This window comes from Poecilia formosa, unplaced genomic scaffold (genome assembly GCF_000485575.1).
Source record: "Poecilia formosa unplaced genomic scaffold, Poecilia_formosa-5.1.2 Scaffold29, whole genome shotgun sequence".
NCBI classification, from domain to species: domain Eukaryota; kingdom Metazoa; phylum Chordata; class Actinopteri; order Cyprinodontiformes; family Poeciliidae; genus Poecilia; species Poecilia formosa.
In genome coordinates, this window is record NW_006799968.1 from 2,633,645 (window position 1) to 2,655,237 (window position 21,593).

Sequence of the window (21,593 nt, forward strand, 5' to 3'; positions counted from 1 at the left end):
GTGGGTGTCTACCGCATGCCAGCATGAACCCATCCGTTCCCCCTTCTATTGAAGAGGTATGAAGAAGTTGAGTGTCTTCCTCACTAAGATATTTATCAGATAATTTGGATAGCTAAAAGGCACTGCATTAAAGACAAGTTGTCCTGGAAATCCAGGACAACTTGTTGCTGCTAACCTCCTTTACAGAGAAGAAAAAAGCTAATTGGGAGTCTTGTGTTAGAAGTCAGAAGACAAATGTCAGGTTTATTTGTATAGCAGATTTCAAGACAGTTTCATCATAAAAATATAGTCATAAAATATGAAACGGTAAACATTACTTTGTCAAATGAGTCATTAAAATCATTGTACAAGTGCATATCAAACATGTTGATCAATGTTTCACTCACTTCTAATCTAAGGCAACAAGCTTTGATGTAAAAGGACTCAGTGTTTCAGTGGTTTTGCTGCTTTCTAATAGTTTGTTCCAGATTTGTTGTGCATAGAAACTGAATGCTGCTTCTCCATGTCTGGTTCTGGTTCTGGAACCAGAAGACCTGAGAGGTCTGGAAGGTTGATGCAACAACAGCAGATATTTAATATATTTTGTTGTTAAACCATTCAGTATTTTAAATTAAATACATGGATGAGTTTCTCTAGACTTTGCTGAAACATTAGTACTGTAAGTGTGCAAATGTTGTTTGGTTCATTAAAGGCCGACTTTGCAGCTGTCTTTAAGTGACTCTGAAGGCTCACGTCCGAGTCCATCACTACACCCAGATTTCAGAGCTGATCTCCAGTTTCTAGCTATAATAACTGTGAAGTGTTGACAATTTTGTCTTACCTCCAAGGTTCTTCACAATAGTACTAGAAAGGTGAACGAGTTTTGCATATTTGTGGATCATTACTTGGTTGTTTTAGGCAAAAAAAAAAAATCTTTAATTTCTGACATAAGGTGTAAAAAATTACTAATTCAGTTTTTGTTTTGTAACTTTAGTACCTGTGGAGGTTTGTCTGAAGAAGAAACAAATGTGCAAGTTTTCACAACTTTTCTGTACTTCTACACTCTTTCAATCCAATGTTTTGAAATCGAGTTTTTCCATTGAGTTAATCATCTTCTGCCTTGGTATCTAAAACTCTTTGAGACAGATGGTTGAGGGGGAATGTAACAGAAAACATCATGTCAGTCATAAGAAAGTCCCACCACGTAGCATGCCCTGCTTTATCAGATGTTTTACTCTAACTGGGAGCCTAATTGATGAAGGGAGTGTCATGCTGTGAACTCTGGAGGCTAAAAAATTAAGACAATATTTACAGAGATTGAAGAGGCGAAGGGTTTAGTGTAGAATGCTGGAGAAGCAGATCAGAGAAGTAATCTTCTATGTACAATTATTAGCAAGTGTCTAACTTTACAGGAGTTTGCAATGGCTTCACTTTTCAACCATACAGCACCCACTGTTTGTGTGAAGAAGTTGGTTATGTTTAAATATAATCATGGTGTTTAAGATGTAGACACTTAGGAAGCAAATCTCAACCAATTGGCCTATAATGAAAATAGATATTATAGCTAGGTAGTTCAGTCAGTCAGCTCAAGCTAACCATGTAACTTTGAGTTAACTTGTCTAAATCTGCTGAATTCAGACAACAGTGTTAACTGCAATTAGAAATCCAACATAGACAGGGGTAGTTCTTTTAATTTAAAACAAAATGTGGTCAGCAATGCTCAACATGTCAGCCTTTAACCAGCTGACTGTAGTTCTGCAGGCCTCTCATAGCATTAGCGACTGTTTCCGTTCAGAAACCATTACCTCTGAGTCTAACAAGGTGTCTTGTCGCCGTCCTTGTACCTGATACCTTGTGTTCCTGTTGGGACCAAATGTGCAGCGACATCCTTGGGAAGACATGTAACATGGTGTGCAACGTTCAGACCACCTATTTGCTCATATCTGCTGAAAAGGCTAATCAAATTTAGCAGCACTCATCGTCCAGGGACCATTAAAGTACAAAATGTTACATCCCCTCATCCAAGAGTAATGAGGGTGTCTTGAGCTGGACAGGAGGCCTAGAAACATTCTGCCAGCACGGCTAAAAATGCTAATGTGTCACGTCGTTTGCTCTGGATTAAAAACGAGAAAAACAACTCCGACTAGGCATGCTACTGGGAATAAAGGACAGATAAGCAGTCGACGTGACATTGGTATTGTGGTCTCTCAGTAGTTGTGTTTTGGTTATTAAATCGTATTTGCTCACCTGTCATAGATGTGCTGAATAAGGCTTGAGCGCTTTAAATGTGAAATCACATTTCTCTGTTGCTGAAGGCGCTAATCAGCGAAGCCTGCTGGTGCAGTGATTACTTGGAATGAAATCTAGTTACCTACCACTGAGCAAGAGGCTTATCCACATGTGAGGACATCAGTTCAGCTGGATCTGCCATGGTTTCCTAAAAGTTAAACATCCAGTATTCCGAAGGATTCCATAATTACAGCATTCACTTTAAAATTGGGGTTATTTATATAGCTGACAGCCTCATGTCGCGGATTTGTTAAATCTGTAACATTTTTGGGAGGATTAAGAGTTATTGCCACTGTTAAACTATAGAGCTTTTCCAAAACTGTTCATGCTTTTTTTTTTTTTTATCTTTCACATTTCATTTCATTGTGACACTTGGCTTTTATGTAATAGAGCAACATATAGTGATTGATTGTGAATGGATTAGGAAGCCATGTTGAGGAAAAGCGTGGTGTGTATTTAAGTTCAGGCAACTTGAATCTACATAGTTTGAAGAATCACTTTTTACTCCAAATTCAGACTGCCATTTGTGCCTCTTATTATTCTTGGTGAAAGAGGCCAAAGTTGCTCAGACTGGATAAAGTGTGGTTGTGAAATTTAAATACAAATGTAAACTGGACTTTACCTGGACCATTTCAGTAAATGGATATGTTTTATTCTAAACTAATTTCTTTGTGTCTCGGCTGTATGTTTAGAGTTTTTGTCGTATTACATAGGGCTGCACAATGTTAGGAAAACGTGATAATCTGAGTGACTGTTGTGATGACACGTATTGCAATAATAAACAAATAGTTATCATCGCTATACAGTGCAAGTCTTTCTGTTTTGGATTCATCACAAGTCTTGATCACTGATAAATGGTTTATATGGAAAAGCAAGAAATTCAATATTTCCTTCTCAACAGTGCAGTGTTATTGAAATGGTATCATTTTGGGTGTGTCTGCAACAAGTACTTAACATCGGCCTGTTGCATAAATCAAAACGCATTACAATGAACATCGTGTTTGCAATGTGGCCAAATATGAAATATGGGTACATAAGCCTTCGTAAGGCTCTGCAAATTCAAGATTCCACCAAGCAAACAACCGAAAGCAAATAAATGCTTTGCGAAGGTGTTATTTCATATCTTGCATGTACCTTATGAACGCCGCAGGCCAAGACGGCTCGGTGAATGACTTGCATAAAATGTCTTTCATGGCAACTTTGATGGGGCTTATGTCAGAGATGCAATTTTATCACATGTTAATAACAGACAGTCTGAGAGAATAATTCAGAACTGGGTTGGGGGGTGGTGAAAATCTCCTTTATCAAACTGAGGAGCCAAATTATGCAGGTACATTTAGAATGCAATGAGGTGTTGCACAGTTACAAACCAAGTGAAATTGATGTAGCCAATTAGCAAGACTGTACCCTCAAGCTCACATGAAAGCTCATCCTTGATCTCAGTGGAAGGAAAGAAGGAGAGAGAGATGGAGAGAAAAAAAAAAATCCATCTCTGAGCAGTGATAAAGCAATGATGATTTGGTACCCATCAGAATGTCTGTCTAACATGGAGACTATGAATTACACTATATATTTCAGCTCTTACATAAGTCTATCCAGTAGATTGGCCTTGGGCATGTTTGGGACAGACTGTATTTAAAGCCAATATTTATCAAAGGTGCCTGACATTTTTCTCTTTGCAGCAGAGCTTCCTCTTGTAGAGCACAATCTATTGTGTCTGTTTGTAATGCATCACGCTACAGGACAAGGGAGATTTGTCAACAATTCAAGCGTTCCCTGCTGGAGCCGGGCTGCTGAGACCCATGCGAGAGTGACAGATTGACTTGGTGGCGTTACGTCTGCAGGGCTTCCTTTACACGGACACTCTGTGGATGTACATCTTCAGGCCCCCTTTTTTATTTATTTTTTTAATTCCTGTTGACACTCTGCTGGTGCTGCAAATTAACTTATTAATTTTTCACCACATGCTCTGATGGTAATTACATTTCCTCCCCTGTGCAGCCTATTGTCTCTGGAAATGTCATAAAATAGCTTAAACTGCTGCTCTGATTAGGGAGTAATCTGATTGACAGCGAAATTACCAGCCGTCAAGCGACATTCTCTGCATTCAAAGATGAGCTCGCTATTTTAGCGAAAGTGTAATTAGCCACAATGCAAGTTCAGCAGGCACATTGTTGTGGTGCTGTCAGGAACAATAGCAGCCTCTGCAGCAATGTGGGCTGGCAAAGCTTACCTTGATTTCTTTTTTAGCTCTTTATTTGGTCTGGCACAGCATTCTATTATTGACTATTATGTTCACCAGAGTCATTGGTCCTACTCCAGAATGATGTCCAAGGCATTATCTTTAAGAACTGCTTCATATTAATGAACAACGATGACCTTTCTATTGTGATTCTCACTGGTATACATCTTAATCTCAGTCTAATTCAACCCCTTTATATATTTGAAGCACTGCAACATGAAAATTAAGTATTTTACTTATTCCAGTAACTACATTTCACATGGGCCTAGTTTAGATGATGATCTTTCATGAAATTGTTTTATCCTCTGAAGTTTTTCCAGGTTTTCACATTCAAACAGGTTTACTAAAAGTTAATTTAGAAATTAACTTTGGTGGAGGGATAACTCATTGTCGCAATATGTACATGCTATGTTTGTTTTTTAAAGTGAAATTTGCCACCACTTTGACTAGCTCATCTCTACACTCCCGTTTGTGATTCTGCGTTGTTGACCGCAGTACAAGGCCATGTAATGTGATCGACACACAGGAGGCGACGTTTCTCCCTCACTGTTCATTTCCTATGGATCTTGTGTGATGGGGGTGACAATTGCTTGTCATTCTCCAGCCAAGTGTCCGGCAAAATTCATTTGTGAAATTTTAAGCTTGGAAATGCAGACGACCAACACAAAGTTGAAAAATGTTCAACTTTTGTTGCCGTTTCGCTTCCTGAGTATTGTCTTCAGCCCAAGTGGGGGAAATCTGACACCTTTCCCCACGTGTCAAGCCCATAAGATGCTGCTGTGAACTGGGTAATCCTCTGGACGAGAGGGTTTAAGTCAAAATGCCATTTAATTAATCTGCATTATGTAACATTAACCCATTAAACGTTTAAGATTAATTGCATACGCCATCATTCACAACCTAATGCAAACACAAATGAGTCAAAGAATTGAATGGCATACAAATAAGTACTTAACAGCATCAATCCATTCATTGTCTTTTGCATCTTTGAGACAAGGTGACAGCGGGAACATATTCCAGCTCTCAGGGAAACAAACGTTGCTCTAGCAAGCAGTGCTCTCTAGTCTTGGGGAATCAGAGGTTTGTCATTAGTCCCCCTAACGAGTTCTGGGTCTGATACAGAGTCACCTTCCAGTGGGATGTTCCTGAAAGCCCTCCAAAGGGAATTACCCAGGTTGCGTCTCGATCATGAAACCTGAACCACCTTCACTGACTCTTTTTGAAGCGCTGGAGCAGCAGCTCTGCTCTAAGTAACTTGCCAATGATGGAGCGCCGTGCCAGTCTCCCCATGAAGGAAGCTCATTTCAGTTCCTTGTATCAGGAACCTCATCAAGAAGCTTTCTATCCTGATCCATATCTGAGATTGTAATTCGAGATTTTACTTTTTTGCCTCAGTCTGCTCTTTAACAAGACATATCAGAGCAGTGCCCAACAGACGAGGCCCCAATCTGGCCCGTTCCGTCCTACCATCACTCGTGAACGGAAAGATACTTGAATCCATCTGCTTGAGTCAGAGAATGGGGACATTTCTTTTTTTCTTTTTTTTTTCTAAGCTATCAATTGGTGCTAAACCAGCCTTTAATATTTGGCACTGTTGCAATATTAGCATTTGCAAATACTGCTGGAATGCTGTTTTTGGTCGGGTGGTTTGGTGGGGGGGGGGTTACCCATCTTTGCTTGGCTTTTTCCTTCACAGTTGTTTTTTTTTTCTCTTCAATTGAGATGAGATAATCCTTTACACATACAGTAATTTGATTTAAAATCAATTTGTGTTGATTTCTTTGTCTGCTTGTACAACTGTATGTCCTACTAGGGTTTTTGTACCAAATTATAATGTGAATTCACCTCAAAAGGCCTGTTCAGAAATATTTCTGATAAGAAAAACATTGAAGTCTTCAATACTTATTTTGAATCTTGTCAGTTCTCTATTGCTGCCACCACTGTCTCTACCAGTCCTGGACTGCATTTTTCAACCAGGCATGAAAACAGCATTTAAAATAAACCAGTGTCTGCCATAAATACCGAGGCATGACTGGCTTTGTCATCAGCTCTCCCTGATCAGGGACATGTAGTTTTCAAAGCTTGTCATTCATGTGATCAGTATGGGGACGCTGCGCTCACACCATGGTCACATGGACAATCATGCCGGGTAATAATGACTTGTATTATATTGACTAGGACCCATCTGACATCCCTGCTGAGGGGGAAATGGCTCGTTCCCTAACTGTCTATCAAGAGGAGAATATTATTTTTTTCTCCCATCTCTGCTTCTTCCTTGTCTTTGCTCTGTTCAACTCGACATACACCATGTCTTCACTCCTTGTTCTGTTTTTTTCCCAATGTTTTCTTTTTCTTCCCTCTCTGAAAATCACAGCACTGCACACGCCCCCACACCAGCCCACTCACACATTTGCAAGCCTTTGCGTTAAGATAAAGTTGAGTGACTTCATTGTGATTTTGTCTGTCACCAGACAAATTTATGAAATGACAGTTTCCACTCCAGTCACCAAACAGAGTTTCTCCTTGTATTTATTTGATGAATATTTAGTCTAAGAAGTTGAAGATGTATATATTTTTTGGCAATATGTATTTATAGAGTAACACCAGAAATAACCGGGTTAGTCAGGTTATCTGCTCAGGTAGCCATCTGTCTACTCTCAGCTTGCCCAATAGCTTCGTCCTTATGAATAGTAATAGTCATAAAACCTTATGAATACATTCAGCAGCAAGTGGGGTAGGGACAACACTATGTTAATCTATGCTTTAAACTCTAGTGGGTTTGACACTTTCTCTGGTCTATTAAGTGAACTGAGATAAGATGAGATGATCCTTTATTAGTTCCACAAGAGGAAAATTTGAGCCGTCATGGCAGAATGTAGACACAACATAAGAGTAAGTACTTTAGTACTTTAGTAGGTTCTGTAAGGTATTGGTGTACTGGCAGATTGTTAGTTTTAAATGTTTGGTACACTTTGATACCATTATCTGCCTCAAGCCCAGTCTAATTTTCTGTATTTCCTTATTAGTTCCAAGGTTGCTGATTTGGGCATTTCAGAGAGTTGAATTTATGTCAAAATTTGAAGTAGCGTCGCTCTGGTTTAATGTTTCAGGATTAGAAATTTGCGTTAATGTACATCGCTGTGCTATGCAGCTGCTTTGCATGGTGTTTTCTGAACAACCAACGGGGTTCTTGACACAACGCAGGCAATGAACTGTACAAAATGTTAGAAATTGACAAGATGTAGAACGCATGGTGAGGCTAATCTGATACTGAATCTGACTACTAGGAGTCAAACTTCTCTATGAAGGGTAGAGTTCAACCTTAATAAAAATATGAGGATCTCAGACATTATAGTAGAACAGGTAGTTGGCATTTAAGGCTCATTTTGCATCAACAGATGCTCAGATGGTTCATTGTGTCTGTATGTATCCTGGATTAGCGTAATTGGAGATCTCTTATGGCTTTCCAACCAGTAGCAGATGTTGTTAGTCCCGTGGAGCAGTGTGATGTTTGTCCCATTTATCTTACCTTGCACAGAAATACAAGACACCCAAAAGGAAAGAGTATATATATTTAGCTCCATTTACAAAGACCTCAAGCTGAGACTTTGTGTAATCTCCACAAAAACAGTAGTGCCATAGGAGTTAAAATGAACTAGCCACAGTGTTGCTGCTCAGACCTGCTGATGGAGGTAGTGACAGTGCCACAAATGTCATCTTATGAAAGGGTCAGCACTATTTATGGCTCACAGGTGTACTGTTCTGTAATGTTACTCTGGCCAACCCGTCAGCCGTGGGTTTCAAACTGAAAGCACTCCCGTCCATGCTGCGATGCGTCACTTAACATGTGACAACTCTCGGCAATAACAAGCACCGGGAGAGTCTTGCTCCTTGCTCCAGACCAGGGGTCTGCTACTCCAGTCGTCTAGTTTCACCGTCCTGCGATATTTGGATGCATTCCTATCCACCACACCTGATCTAAATGAAAGGTTAATGATCAGGCTTTGAAAACTTCCTGACATACCAAGGAGGGAATTAATTCTTTGAATACAGGTGTGTTGGAGCAGGGACAGTGGCACTTCACTGAAATTTGCTGACCCCTGCTTCAGACTTTCTTTTGTTGACAAACTCTTCTCCTGATCCTCAAAGTATCTGTGTTTTCAGTTGAATAATGTTGCTTAGCATGCTGGCCCAAACTGAGACCACTCTGATCTGCTGACTGAAACATCAACACACTTTTTTTTTGTTGTGAAAATATGGATCTTTGGAGGATAACTCCTACCAGTTTTTTAATTAGTGTTTTAAATTTTTGGAGGGCTTTTAAGATAGCTAAACAGACGATTATGAAATTAGCCATCCTTCAACTTTTTTTGTTGCATCGTTTTTTGTTTTTTTTTGTGGATGAATTTCCAACTGGAACGACCATACTATAAAAACGCTTTGATGCAGTATGAGGGGGCTGCGTGGGTTCTGCCAGCAGCACAGCAGCACTTTCTTCTTCTTCTTCTTTTTTTTTGGGGCAACATATTCCTCACACAAGGCAACAGCAAGACTCAGCTAGAGTCTACTAAAATCAGTGCTGTATTATGACTGGATAGATGTGATGGAAGGGGGTAGAATAAAGGACAAAAACGCAGAGACACGCCAGGTAATACCAACTGCCAAATATTTCCTTTTGATAATGAAACAGCAAGAGTGACTCACTGCAAAGACGAATCAATGGATGAATTGTTCACCAAGAGTAGCTGATAGTATTAAAGAGTATTGAATTGCCTCTCAGCTTGGTGGTGGTGTGGATTCAAAGATGTGTGGCTGCATATCAGAAAACAGAAGCAGAGATTTTAGGACAGGATTTTTTTTCCCCAGTCCAAAGGTTGTAGAACATACTTGACCAATGCAGGTTTTTTTATGCTAAACCTTATATTTATAATATGATCATGCATTTTCCAGAACGGTCTAGAGATTCAGGATCAAACATTCTCATGCGTTTTCAACCTCTTCCTTCCTTCCTTTCTGCAGTTCCACCAGTGATCTTGAGGCTGGCTGAGCCGGAGAAACGCCATGACACTTGCATCGAATTCACAGTTCGCGGTTACCCGTACCCCAAACTGCGCTGGTTCCACAAGCAGACTGAGATCAAGGAGAATGACTTTATCTGGACCGACAAGGATACCTACCAGGACTACTTGGAGGGTTGTCTGTTGTTTAAAAACCCGACCCACCTCAATAACGGCAACTACACTTTGGAGGCCAGCAATCATTTGGGAACAGTCACGAAGACGGTATATGGTCACTTCCTCAACGACGAGGAAGAAATCGGTGAGTGGACGACTTTTTTTTTTTTCTTTCTTTACTCAAAATGCGGTTTAACCAAGGTTCAATCCCCCAGGTTTGATAGAAAGTGAACCCAAGGTGGAGCAGAAGAAGTACCATCCAAAAAAAAACAAAACATTTTTTGATTCCACCTTAAGCGATCATGTTCAAATTGTGACTTTTCAACCAGGCCTTTGGTGAACTTTCCAATTTGGATGTTTCCAGGTTTTATAATGGCTCCAGAACATATTGGAGGATTTGGTTTTACAGTAAAACGTTCCAACAAAGCATGCAAGCTGTGTAGCTAATCCCTACTGCCCTGGTTCATTTAGGTTCAGTCAGGTAGGTTGTTCACTTGCAGTTCAAACTGAGTTCACAGACCGGGAGGAAAGGAAACCCACAAAGTCTGGCAAATTTCTCCCCATGGTCAGCATTCCGGGGCGAAACCTGTCAGTTTATTGACGTAGCGTGACATTCTCTGTCTCTTCTTTTACAGGCTCAGTGGAAATAGGTGAGTGTTTCTATTTTCAATGCAACCTTGTTGGGTTTTACTTTTTCTGTCTTTTCCTTCCCATTTGTTACTCCTTGTTATATGTGGGTTTGCCCACACACATACAGAGAGGCGCGCACACACAGACACTGTTTAACTAACGCTTTCATGATAGTAACCATGGAGAAATTTGTTCACTTTGTGCTCCTCCATAAAGTAGTTCTTAGCAATGACCTTTGATCTACTTTGCCAAGTAGAATAAATCCTCTTTGAATGAACTCAGCGCTGTGTGGGGCCAATGATTTAGTTCGTTTTGACAACCACTTTTTTTCTCTCCTCCTGTTCTTCCAATCAGAACCTTTGCATTGTGCTGCTGGTGCACTGTAAACCTGACACATCTGCAAACAATAGCGATGGATAGCAACACTGCTTCTCTTGGCACATTATGGGTTAAGACTTGCTTTAATAAAACAAATCTGATGGGACACTGGAAAAGACTATTATGTAAAAGTTGTGCTAAAGGAGTTAGCCTATCAGCAAAGCTATTCTAGCCTAAAATGATATCTCAATGCTAAACATGTTGCAACAGCACATGCTAACGTTAGCTTCCACAGTCCATGTTTGTAAAGAAGGATTTTTTTTTCCAAGAAGTTCCTGAAACACTTGAAAGCTCAATGGGTGTAACGGCACTGTGCACAAATCTGATGGTTGAATAACCTAAATAACAGATTAAAAATGAATAAATGTCTTTGTTGTTGAGCTCATATGTCCATTTACTCAACAATTTATCAGTAAACAGTTTTTGAATTGAAAATTTTGCTAATTTTGACTATGTGGTTTTTGATTGAAATGCGATTATTGATTGCAGACCCTGCAATTAACTTGATGAAAATTTTAATCAGATTCCACCACCAATTTCAAGATAATCTGTTTTGAACAGAAGCACTTCAAATTTAGCTGTCTCATCAATTTCAGTGGTTTATTGAATTAAAAAAAATAAATAAATAAAAAAAAAAAAATATATATATATATATATANTTATCTACCTTAGTTATACGACTATTGTGTGTTAATTGAAAAAGGCCTCTCTTTGGTTGTGACAGCATGAATTATTGAAGTTGTGTTGCATAACAGTGTTACCAAAATTTCTTTGATTATATCGGGCTGCCAAGATCAACCTTTAGGTTGTTCTTGGTTGTCTTCTAGATGGTTCTGGCAGCTCAAACAAAATGGACTAATCCAATCTTTGACCTTCGTTGGGTTTCCTCCCTCATCTATATGGAGCCGTTGGTACCAGCCGGTTATGATACTGCTGTGTGACCAGTGATGGAGACGAATGGACTTGCAGGGCCCAGCTGCACGAGGCGGTGCTGTGGCCTCATGCTGGCACTCATGCACCAACTCGTATTGCTGCGTGTGAGAGGGCTCAGTGACAGAGGATAGACTGCTGACAGGCTGAGTGATGCTAACACTGCTGGGCAGAGAGGAGCGCAGAGGGAGGAGAGAAGACGGGGATCATAGCCGAGAGGGAGGGACTCGGGGTTGGTGGTGGCAAACACACACATATACACACACATATACACACACTTCAGTGCTGTGTAGGTGCTCATGCCTGGGCCAGTTGCAGCCAGCCATTAATTTCCCCGCAATTACTCTTTAAAGCCCTGGCCTCAGGTCCCAAAAGTTCTGTTCTTTTTGCAGTTTGATATCATTATACATTAGAAAGTGCTTTTCTTTTTTTTTTTTTTTTTTTTTATTGCCAAAATCTGTAATTTTTAGCTGTATTAGTTGAGCATCAAGCCTCAACAAATACAGTTGAGGCTTGATGCCTTGCCTGTAAAATTTACAGGCAATTTTACATTGCCTGTAAAATTTATTCCACTTAGTCCATTAGGTTAAAATTTTGTCATACTCTTGGTTTTTTATGTAATATTTGTTTGTTACAGTCTCTCTGTCTTTTAACCAGTTTTATTTCACCTAATGTAACATTTGGCATGTCGGCATCAGTTTCCTTCTACGGCTCTTTTATAAATGTTTACTTCTACATGAACTCTGCCTTTGTTTTTCTGTGTCTTAGTTGTTCAAGTACACGCATGTGATTGTGCAGCTGTATCAAAATGTTCATAATATCTTTGCTCAGAAGCCTGAGTCTGGGTGCGTTTTGATATGTTTGATTATATTTAAAGTTATTAATTTATGTGCATTTTAACGCACTTTGTGGGCTTGCTGGATGGTGCAGAGCCTCATAAAAGCATCAAAGCCCCTGACCTCTTTCACACTCTAGCTACAAACCTCAGTGTATTTTACAGAGCACTAATATGATGGACCAAACACAAAACAAATCATTGTAAATAGAATGCAATGAAATGCATCCCATCTCCAGACAGAATATTCAAAAGCTGTTGTATGTGCAAATATCACTTTGTCAATCAAATCAAAGCAGCTATGTGAAAAGATGCTTAATATTTTTAAACTTTAATCACTCATCGAATGCAGAGACAGCTATTTATTAATATTTTAACAGTTTACCAGGTTTTATCAATACATTCATATACAGTTGACCATTGATCTTGATATGGACCAGAATGAAAATGAGTTTAACATCTGTTCTAGCAGAACATTGTCCTAAACGTACAACCAGTTAATGATTTAGATCAAAGCAAATTTATGTCCAATCAACAACCAGAGACATTATTCAGATCAAACAATCTTATTCTATTTTGAAAAAAAGAGGGAAATAATGTCAGTCTGTAAATGTGAAAAACTACCTCAATATACTGTGATTGAGTTCAAAGGGTGTGAATACTTTTGCAACCCTCTATTGTTTATAAGTAAACCGACGTATCTGCATAATAAAAAAACTAACCTTAATGTAATTTATTTGTAATTCTGAGCTTTTAGGCTGCGCATTAACCTGTGTACATATCATTATTAATTTAACTCATCGGTCAGCTGTATAGACGGTGGTTTATGACAATACAGCTCGGCTTGGGCTAAAATGAATAAATGTGTGTAGCCATTGTATGCATTTGCAGCAAAGGAGCAAACCAATGTCATAAAAGGTTTTCTTCCCTCCCTGAGTCTCTGATGCCTTTTGTTGTGCTTCTGTGTTGCAGGTGGGATCCCTGAGGATGAAACAGGGCGGCCAGAAGAAGATACATTTGGGGTGAGTTTTCTCTTTAAAAACATGGTTGAAACAGCTGGTAAAAAAAAGCCTCATGATCTCGGTGGAGAAATGCTTTGGTTTTCTGCAAATATTCCCTAATTTTAGTTTATTTTTCTCTGAGTTTGCTTTGACATACTTTGCTTAAACACTGAAAAGTTTGCACACAGCATTATTCAACAAAGGACTGCTGAATAATGCAGTCCTTATTCCAAGAAGAATAAACCAAGAAGAGCCGCAACTAACAATGATTTTAGCTGATTATTTGATGCATTATTTTACCAATTGTTCTGATGATTAATCGATTAATTTGATTTTTAAATAATCATTTAACCACTTAAACCTATTTTATATTATTTTACAAATCCACAAAACTGCAAATAAATAATTCAGTTCTGTTTTAAAATAAGAAAATCAACATTTTGTTGCCTAAAATGCAATAACATTACATTCCTTTAGATCAGCGGTTCTTAACCTGGGTTCGATCGAACCCCAGGGGTTCGATGAGTCGGTCTCAGGGGTTCGGCGGAGCCTCTGCCGCGGAGGTAAAGACACACTTGTGTAAAGTTGTGATGACGCCCCGCTTTGCCATCACTTGCTGCAGAGGATCACGTTACATTGCTGAGCCAATCAGAGCTGCGGAGGAGCCCTGATTGAATGAGTTTCACTCTCAGCATGGATTTGAACTTGTGTCTTTAATTACTTAAGCAAAACTCACCATTTTTACCAAATTCTGTAGCTTTTGGTGTACTTCTACATCTGCTCCTTAGTCGCATCTTTTCGGGGTTGCTACTGCCTCTAGTGGCGTGGGGGTGGTAACACAACTAATATAATTACATTCCTAAATCAGAATACCGCAGTCTTTATTATTTATTATTAATTTTTCATTCTCTTAAGAAAGTAGAGCTAATTAAATGATCTAAACAAGACCTTAAAGTGGTTCCAGTTTCTCTTGATGGCCAACCTGTTGAAACTGGCAAATTTTAAATACCTTGGGTCGTTCCTGGACAGTCAGCTCAACTTTGCTGAAAACACTGACTGTATTTTGAAGAACTGTTCTCAGAGACTCTACATTTTAAGAAGACTTAGTGATCATGACATGACTAGACTCCTATGTTATGAATTTGGGGTGGGGGGAATCATATTTTATTTATCACTACAGAAGGGTTCAGTGAATGCCCATATGAAACTGGTGGGTTCAGTACCTCAAAAAAGGTGAAGAACCACTGCTTTAGACACTTAATCATTTGTAGTAAAAGATAACATCTACAGCTAAAAATAATACTTCTAACATCAACATGTAAAAAGCTCAGCTCTTTTTGCTTGACTTAACATCAGTGCAGTTTAGGAGTGATCTGCTTAGCACAATGGTAAAATAATAATCACTTTTTGGATATTTACAAAGAAGAATTTATTTATTGAATGCAAAACTTAATTATTTTTTGTTTAGTCTTGGTCTGAGTGCGTTTTTCTTTTAGCAAATTACCTTTTTTGAGTCTCCCTCCTCGTATATTTAATAATTAATCGATTACTAAATTAGCTCCCAATTATTGAAACAGTCGATTAATCACAATTAATTTCATTGTTTCAGCGCACACACGTGTCTCCTGGGTGTTTAATCTTCCTCCGTGAACAACCATCAGTTTGTTCATCAAGACCCAAAAATGTCTGTGTACAGCACATAAATCTGCCACAGCGTAATGCATTATTAAACAGCTCCATATTTCCTATATTTTCTCATATTTTTCTCTTTCCAATGTGCCCCGGTAGATAGAGCTAACCTTTAATGGGCTCTTAATAGACTTATAAATGGCAGACATTTTGACATATGAGAGCAGGAACTGCACAGGTGTAATTAATAACATTCATAATGGCTGCTGTCAGTCTTCTGTGACAGTTCTACTTTCATGGGCAGGCTGCATACCGGTCATTGGCATGCCATCCTCTCATACCTGATGGAAGTGAGCCACTGTGGAGTTATTAATTAAACATGTTTCTCCTGCTATGACCACTTCCCTGCTGAGAAAAATTGCCGCGGTACCATTTACAACACTGAAGTGTAATGTGTCACTGCTGCCGCTCCTGTTAACACAGACAGTTATTTTTGAAGCCTTTTAGTAAAATTATAGAGGGGAAAAATGACAGGCGTTCAAAAAAAACAAAAAAAACAAAAACAAAAAAAGCTGTTTTCAGAGTCTAGTCAAGGAAGGAGTTTATATATAATGCAGGTGGGGGAAACGTAATAACAAGATGTCGTACTGAAATCAAAAAACAGAAAATTTGTTTTCTCTTTGTAACATTAGAAAGTATTATTATAAAACAAAACAGAAAATATCTAAAAGTTCTGGGGTTCGCTCCTGAAACAGGCGTACGTCACTCTCCACGCAAAGGTTGTGATCTATGAAAACAGCATGATGGGAAAATAGCTTTGTTATTTTGGTTCTGCTGTTGAGACAGGACGATACATAAAAGGTCTTTCAATGACAAAAAGCTTTATAAGCCAAATTCAATATTAAATCAAAACATTTCCTCAAAGTTTTCCCACCATCACATCTCTTGCTCCAGATGATTACCATGGTGATGTGGACCAAAGATTAACACACAAAATATGAGGCAATGAGTGTCCAATGTTATTTAAATACCATGGTGATGCCATATACCGTATCATACCAGTGGTACCAAACCAGCTATAAATGAATAATTAGTAGAAAATGAAAGTTATTCCGATTAGCACTACATTGTTGCACTGATCTTGTATGAAGCTCAAACTACAATCAATGAAATCTAATAAATAATGTAGAAGTTCAAATTGCAAGTTCCTAAATAAATCTCAAAGTGCTGCACATAACAAAGTCTACAGAAATTGAAAAAGACACGGGGAACAAAGTCACGACATTCATCAGCCTGAAAAGCATCAAATCACCATTTTGAAAGGCTTCGGCAAAACACGATGAGAAATGTACAATCCAGATTTCTTCTTGGCTTTTTTCACACAACTTTTAGATCATCAAATAAATTGTATCATCTAACAAAGAGAACCAAATTAGATACAAAAAACACTTTTCAAATGATTATTTAACTTTGTAAGGAGAAAATAATTAACTACTGATTGTGCCACATTTGGCAGCAACATCTGCCATCAAGTGTTTGAGATAACTGATTATAGGTTTTTTTATATTACTGTGGAGGAATATTTGCTTTGACTTCTTTTTCAGAATCGTTTTGGCACATTTGATGTTTTTTTTTTTTTTGCTCTAATTCATGTTTTAACAGGAGGGACTTATGTATTTGCATCTTGGTTTCTCTTGCTAAGCGAATTCATAACCTAAGTAAATTCACTCTGACTACCAAAGTTTAATGTCTGAAATGAAACTTTATCTAAAGATCTGAAACGCTTGTTTGTCAAGAAGCAAAAATGGCTGAAATTTGTATGAGCAGCTACTATTTTCACTGCAGTTTTTCCTACAAAACAAAACAAGAAACAGGAAAACGCATTCAAAAAATAGCTTAGCTCTGTCATCTGAGCCACTAAGCTGTAACTATGAGTGAATAAAACGAAAAAAAATTATGCTCTACACCGTTTGGCTTTCCCTACTTTTACAAATGTTTCATTTCTATTCTATAAATACAGATATATTTTAATATCATTTTCAAACATGCTTTCCAGATTACAGCTATGACATTAAACAAGAGCGACTTAAATTAAATGTGAAAGAGAGAAATGTATATTATAAAAAGCTGCAACCTTTCATACAAAGGCAGTCTCAGTGAAACACAGAATAACAAGTTGTAGGAATCGAAATTAAATCAAACCATCCAGAACTTGTTCAGGAGATGAAAGCAGTGTTCAATCTGAACCCCATTCTGCCCACCAGGTTTGATTCTGAACATAAAGACTGTTTACCTGGTGCGATGTTAATCAAAGCAGAAATCACCTTATTTCACCCTGATTTGATTAGACCTATTTCCCTGATTGCTCTCGTCTCATCCCTCCTAGGTTACCATCGCCGTGGGACTGGCGGGCTTCGCTTGCGTCCTCCTCCTCGTCCTTTTTGTTCTCATCAATAAGTACGGCCGACGCTCCAAATTCGGTATGAAAGGTGAGTCTGCGCAGCTAGCTGGACAAGGGAGAGAAGCCCAAAAAGCTGCTCCTGTTGCTTTGCCTTTCTGGCTGATGCGTCTCGGTGTGGAATCAATTCCGCTTGTAAATCTTCCCAGGCCTTGCTGAGCTGAAAATCGTTCACGAGTGACGACTGAAGCAGTCCCACGTTTTAGTGCAGGTTAAATAAGCCGATACTTCATTTCAGCTATATTCCCTGCATGGAGTCATTTGGGAAAAAATTATGTTTTCCTGCAGTAGCAAGGAAGTGTATTAGGTAGATTTTTCTTGCTTTTTTTTCTTTTTTTTTTGCTTGTACACAAAGTGACATAACTAAATTTTTCTGGAGAGGACATGCAAAGCGATTGCTCAGTTCTTTCATTTTATGATTCTTGTGTCTTACATTAACACAGCTTCTAAGTAGAGATGCACTGATCAGAGTTTTATGCCTCTGGTTTTTGTAAAACTGTTACAGACGTCCCCCCCAACTGTGTTAAAAGAATGCATAAGGGAAGTATTTGGATTGTTTTTATAGACTTTCTGCCATTATGGCTCAAAAAAATCATTTAAAAACTGCAGTATGTATCTCTTATGGAAAATGTTTTTTTTACATATTTGTTAAAATTACCATCATGACAGAACAAGAAATCTGTAGAGAAAAAAAATCGAGCTCCAAGTACTAACTGCAGAAATACTCAGTCAGAATCAACCAATCAGAACCAGCAGCGGGGTCTTTGTGCTGTCGATCACTCTCGTTCTCACACCCACTTCACTCCCTTCCTCTGCTACACTTGAGCTGGTTCACCACAACGTAACCTGCCACAAATGCTAAAGCTAGTTAGCATGTTCACCAACCACAGTGGATAAACAGTTTTGCTGAAATGGTGAGTTGTTTCTCCACCATCACCACATTGAGCAGTGAGTACATGAGGATGCTTGACAGCTCTAAGACCCTCCTCCCGACTCTGATTGGTTGTTTTTGACCGGGAGCGGAGCATTTCTTCAGATGGCAGTAACGGCTCAGGGAGGAGGTGGACGAGCTCAATCTTTTCACAGATAATCTGTCTCATAACATTCAGTCACAATATGGTGACAGTTTTAACAAATATGGAAAAAACATATTTTTGTAAACGTTATGTACTGCAGCTTTAACATTAAAATAAATTACAGCGAGAGAGAACTGTCCTTTCTAATTGCTAATGTCATCCTGTATTAGCAGTTAGGTACTTATTATTTCTTAAACAGCTTTTCCCATACATGAGACCTTTGAAATGGTTTTCAAAACTCATGACGGAGATTAAAAACTTAAAAGGTTAAAACAGAATTTGTGCTGTAGTCACAACTCTCTCTTGGACTTGATCTCTTGCAACTGGTATAAAAAAAGCTTCTTACATCTCTATCCTTTCTTCAAATTTATAAAAGGGAAAAATACTAAAATTGCTAACCTTTATTTTTAACTTGGTCACAGTATTTGCAACTAAAGAGTGTTAGTATTATTGCTACGACTTGATGGCACTTCTGTATAGCACATTCACTGACCTAAAAATGATGTTTTTTTGCTGCTGTTGAATTTCCATCAAGCACAGGATCATTTGATTCCGGTCAGCAGCTGATTTACTCGGCTCTTCTCCGCTTCTGATGCTTCCGGAAACGCTGGGTGTACTTTGCTCTGTCGATCACGTCGAGTTTCCGCTTCAGGCCGGCTCCAGATGTTGCTTATCTCTTGGCTGTTGGTGTTTTGACAGACGGAAATGGCTGTTGTTGGTCTGATCTAGGAGTGAATCAGGGGCAGAGGCGAGATGGGAGTTCAGTTCCTGTTGGTTCGTTTCTCATCAGACTGAGAAGAAGAGTCGACAGCAAGTGGCTGCGTTTGATTTGACGAGCAGCTCCGTTTGTATGTCGCTGTAAATTTGCTTTAATGTAACCAACTCTCTTGTTCGCTTGTCGTTTTAAGTACGTCGTAGTTTCTGTCGTCTTCTTGCTCCTTCAAACAAAAATGCGGATGAATATTAACACGGCAGTCTGACCCTCAAACATCCCCTCTTCTTCATTAAATGCATAAAGTACGGCGCCGAACCAGAAGACCGACTGCCACCTGTTAATTACCTATTTTAGAGGATTAAAGATTATTTACCTCAGTAAACATCTCTGCTGTAATATTTTGAAGGGTGGCAATTAATGCAGAGGCCTAAAGCCGGCTCTAATCAAGGACAAGCCTTAATGAGGTTTCACACGCTGTTTGTTGTGTCACATTAAGTTTTTTAGCTGTGTTAGCAAACATGGAGCAAAAGCCCTAATACTTTGAACTTTTAAATGCTTTTCAAAACTTTTTTTAAAAATACAAATCTGATTCTAATGCATTGAACTCCGATACTCAGATACAATCTGATGCTGCAAACTGTCTAAATTTGAAGCAGGGTAAGGTTATTTAATACCATCCCAACCTTTTAACATAGAGGAGAGTTTAGTTTATTATCTAAAAATGAAAAGAATATCAGTCTACAAACTTACCAAGACATGGCCTTCCATCTAGCTATCTAATAATGCTAATTAAAAACATAAAAAAAACAACTGCATTACTATTTCAGATAGTTTTCATTAGTCTTTAGAGTGTTTTTTATTAAGTTAAATATTGTTTAACTTCAATTCAGTTTTTATTAGTTATAGCAGTTTAGTTTTGTCATACTTTAGTTAATTTTTAGGTGCAGAATTCAAAAAGGTCAAAGTGTTGTGATTATTTATACATCGATTGGGTAATGAATATTCTACAGAAGATACATCTTCAAAAAAATATATTCAGTTATTGTTGAACAACCACCTGACTGGTGTTTTCTCCAAACCTTTGCTGCTGCCATTTTGCGGCTAGCATAACTTCCACCTGGAGGAATATGGAGTGTCGTAATTTAGCCACAGTTGAGTTAAAGTCTAAATAGATTCGAAAACATGAAAATGAAGGATATCACATCTGTACTTTCAGTATGTTTCACTTAGTTTTATAATTGTACAATATAGTTCCAGTTAGTCATACTTTTCCCCATTAATTACCGTTTTTAATTATTTCAGTTAACAAAACTTGTTTTCTCCGTTATAAACTTTAGCGATCCACAGCTCAGGTGTGAGACTGTTGACGGAAAAATATTTTACCCTACCTTAGTAGGAAAGGCAAGAAAATTAAATTAATTACTTACACTGCATTTACCCCTTGGAACAGACTACGTCAAATTGACCACGTGGTGACATTCAACATGGTGAATGTCGCTGAAGGGTAAAAACTGTTTCTCTGCAGAGTTTGTGTCAGAAAACTAAAGGTAAATACGGCCTTAAATGCACCACTGTCATGGTGGTGAATGTATTAACCTGACGAGATGTGAAGCTGTTCAACGCTAAATGAAAGGTGACGAACAGAAGAAGCAAAAAATTTGAGACTTCACCTTCACCGTAAATATATAGCCAGTTACAATAGAATGATTTAGATAAAAGCATTTTTATGTTAGAATGGCCTAGTCAAAGTCCAGATATAACTCTAAATGAGAGAGGCTTGCAGACTGATGTTACCCAATTCTCTCCATCCAGTCTAACAGAGCTTGAGCTATCTTGCAAAGAATGATAAGGAAAAATCTCATCCTCTGAGATGAACACCTGAAAGTATCTGAACCTCCAGTTAATTTCACACATTATTGACCAGACGGGGCTGAATACTAATGCAAGTCACACTTTTCAGATATTTATTTTTAAACAATACTGGGATCATTTTTGATCTTAAGCATTATTCACTGTGTTGTGTTAGTCTACTGCACAAACACCCAATAAAAAAACATTGAAGTTTGCAGCTGAAACACAAGAAAACCGCAAAAAGCTCAAGGTGTGTGAATACTTTGCATTATTTAAAACAAAATGAACCCCAAATCAGAAGCAGGAAGAAGACGTATACATCAGCAAGGAACAGTGACAAGGAAGCGATCACGCACGCACGTACGCACGCACACACACACACACACACACACACACACACACACAC

General features: G+C 38.5%; 1 protein-coding gene across 5 annotated transcripts in view; it reads left to right on the forward strand.

The window, feature by feature from the left end:
• ntrk3b (neurotrophic tyrosine kinase, receptor, type 3b) overlaps positions 1 to 21,593 on the forward strand; it is a 327,306-nt gene that overhangs the window by 145,307 nt on the left and 160,406 nt on the right. For 2 of the 5 annotated variants that reach the window (XM_016669998.1, XM_016669995.1), the window contains exons 8-11: positions 9,530 to 9,829; positions 10,320 to 10,334; positions 13,430 to 13,479; positions 17,474 to 17,576. In XM_016669998.1, the coding sequence (XP_016525484.1) occupies positions 9,530 to 9,829; positions 10,320 to 10,334; positions 13,430 to 13,479; positions 17,474 to 17,576 (468 nt within the window). The remainder of the gene's footprint in view (positions 1 to 9,529; positions 9,830 to 10,319; positions 10,335 to 13,429; positions 13,480 to 17,473; positions 17,577 to 21,593) is intronic. The other 3 variants (XM_007549069.2, XM_016669997.1, XM_016669996.1) reach the window with 2 other exon arrangements.